Source organism: Arachis duranensis, chromosome 5, assembly GCF_000817695.3.
Source record: "Arachis duranensis cultivar V14167 chromosome 5, aradu.V14167.gnm2.J7QH, whole genome shotgun sequence".
Lineage (NCBI taxonomy): Eukaryota > Viridiplantae > Streptophyta > Magnoliopsida > Fabales > Fabaceae > Arachis > Arachis duranensis.
In genome coordinates this window covers 15,690,959-15,691,368 of record NC_029776.3, presented here as the reverse complement: position 1 = coordinate 15,691,368, position 410 = coordinate 15,690,959, and the positions used below count along the sequence as shown (strand labels likewise).

General features: G+C 37.8%; 1 protein-coding gene across 1 annotated transcript in view; it reads left to right on the top strand.

The window, feature by feature from the left end:
* The first annotated feature begins 224 nt into the window (after positions 1-224).
* Positions 225-410, top strand: part of LOC107488403 (uncharacterized) — a 936-nt gene continuing 750 nt past the window's right edge. The window contains exon 1 of the mRNA XM_016109155.3: positions 225-402. Within this exon, the coding sequence (XP_015964641.2) occupies positions 330-402 (73 nt within the window). The 5' untranslated portion in view covers positions 225-329. The remainder of the gene's footprint in view (positions 403-410) is intronic.

Here is a 410-nt window from a genome sequence, read left to right as displayed (position 1 = left end):
CATATAAAATTACTTTATATTCATAGTTTATCAAAATTAAATTATTTAAATATTTATATAAATTATAAAATCTCTTATAACGAGACTAGACATGCCAGTACATAAAGACAACAAAAAAGGACATGCTAATACATGGAGGCCCAAAAGGTTGATATAAAAAAATTAAGGCTCAGGGAGAAAGGCCCATATGGCCCATTATGAGCCTTTTCGGTTCTTGCAGTTTCAGTCGTCTTCGTCCTCAAAGCGAAAGCGTACAATTGCATCCTGAGAGGGAAAAAGGAAAAGGGAAAGGGAAAGTAAAAAACGAAAGCGTCAACGAGTCAACGACGATGGGTGGAGCATCTCACGCTATGAAACGAATCCCTCGCATCAAATTCCCGCAGAGGCATCCTAAATCCTCAGGTAAATCC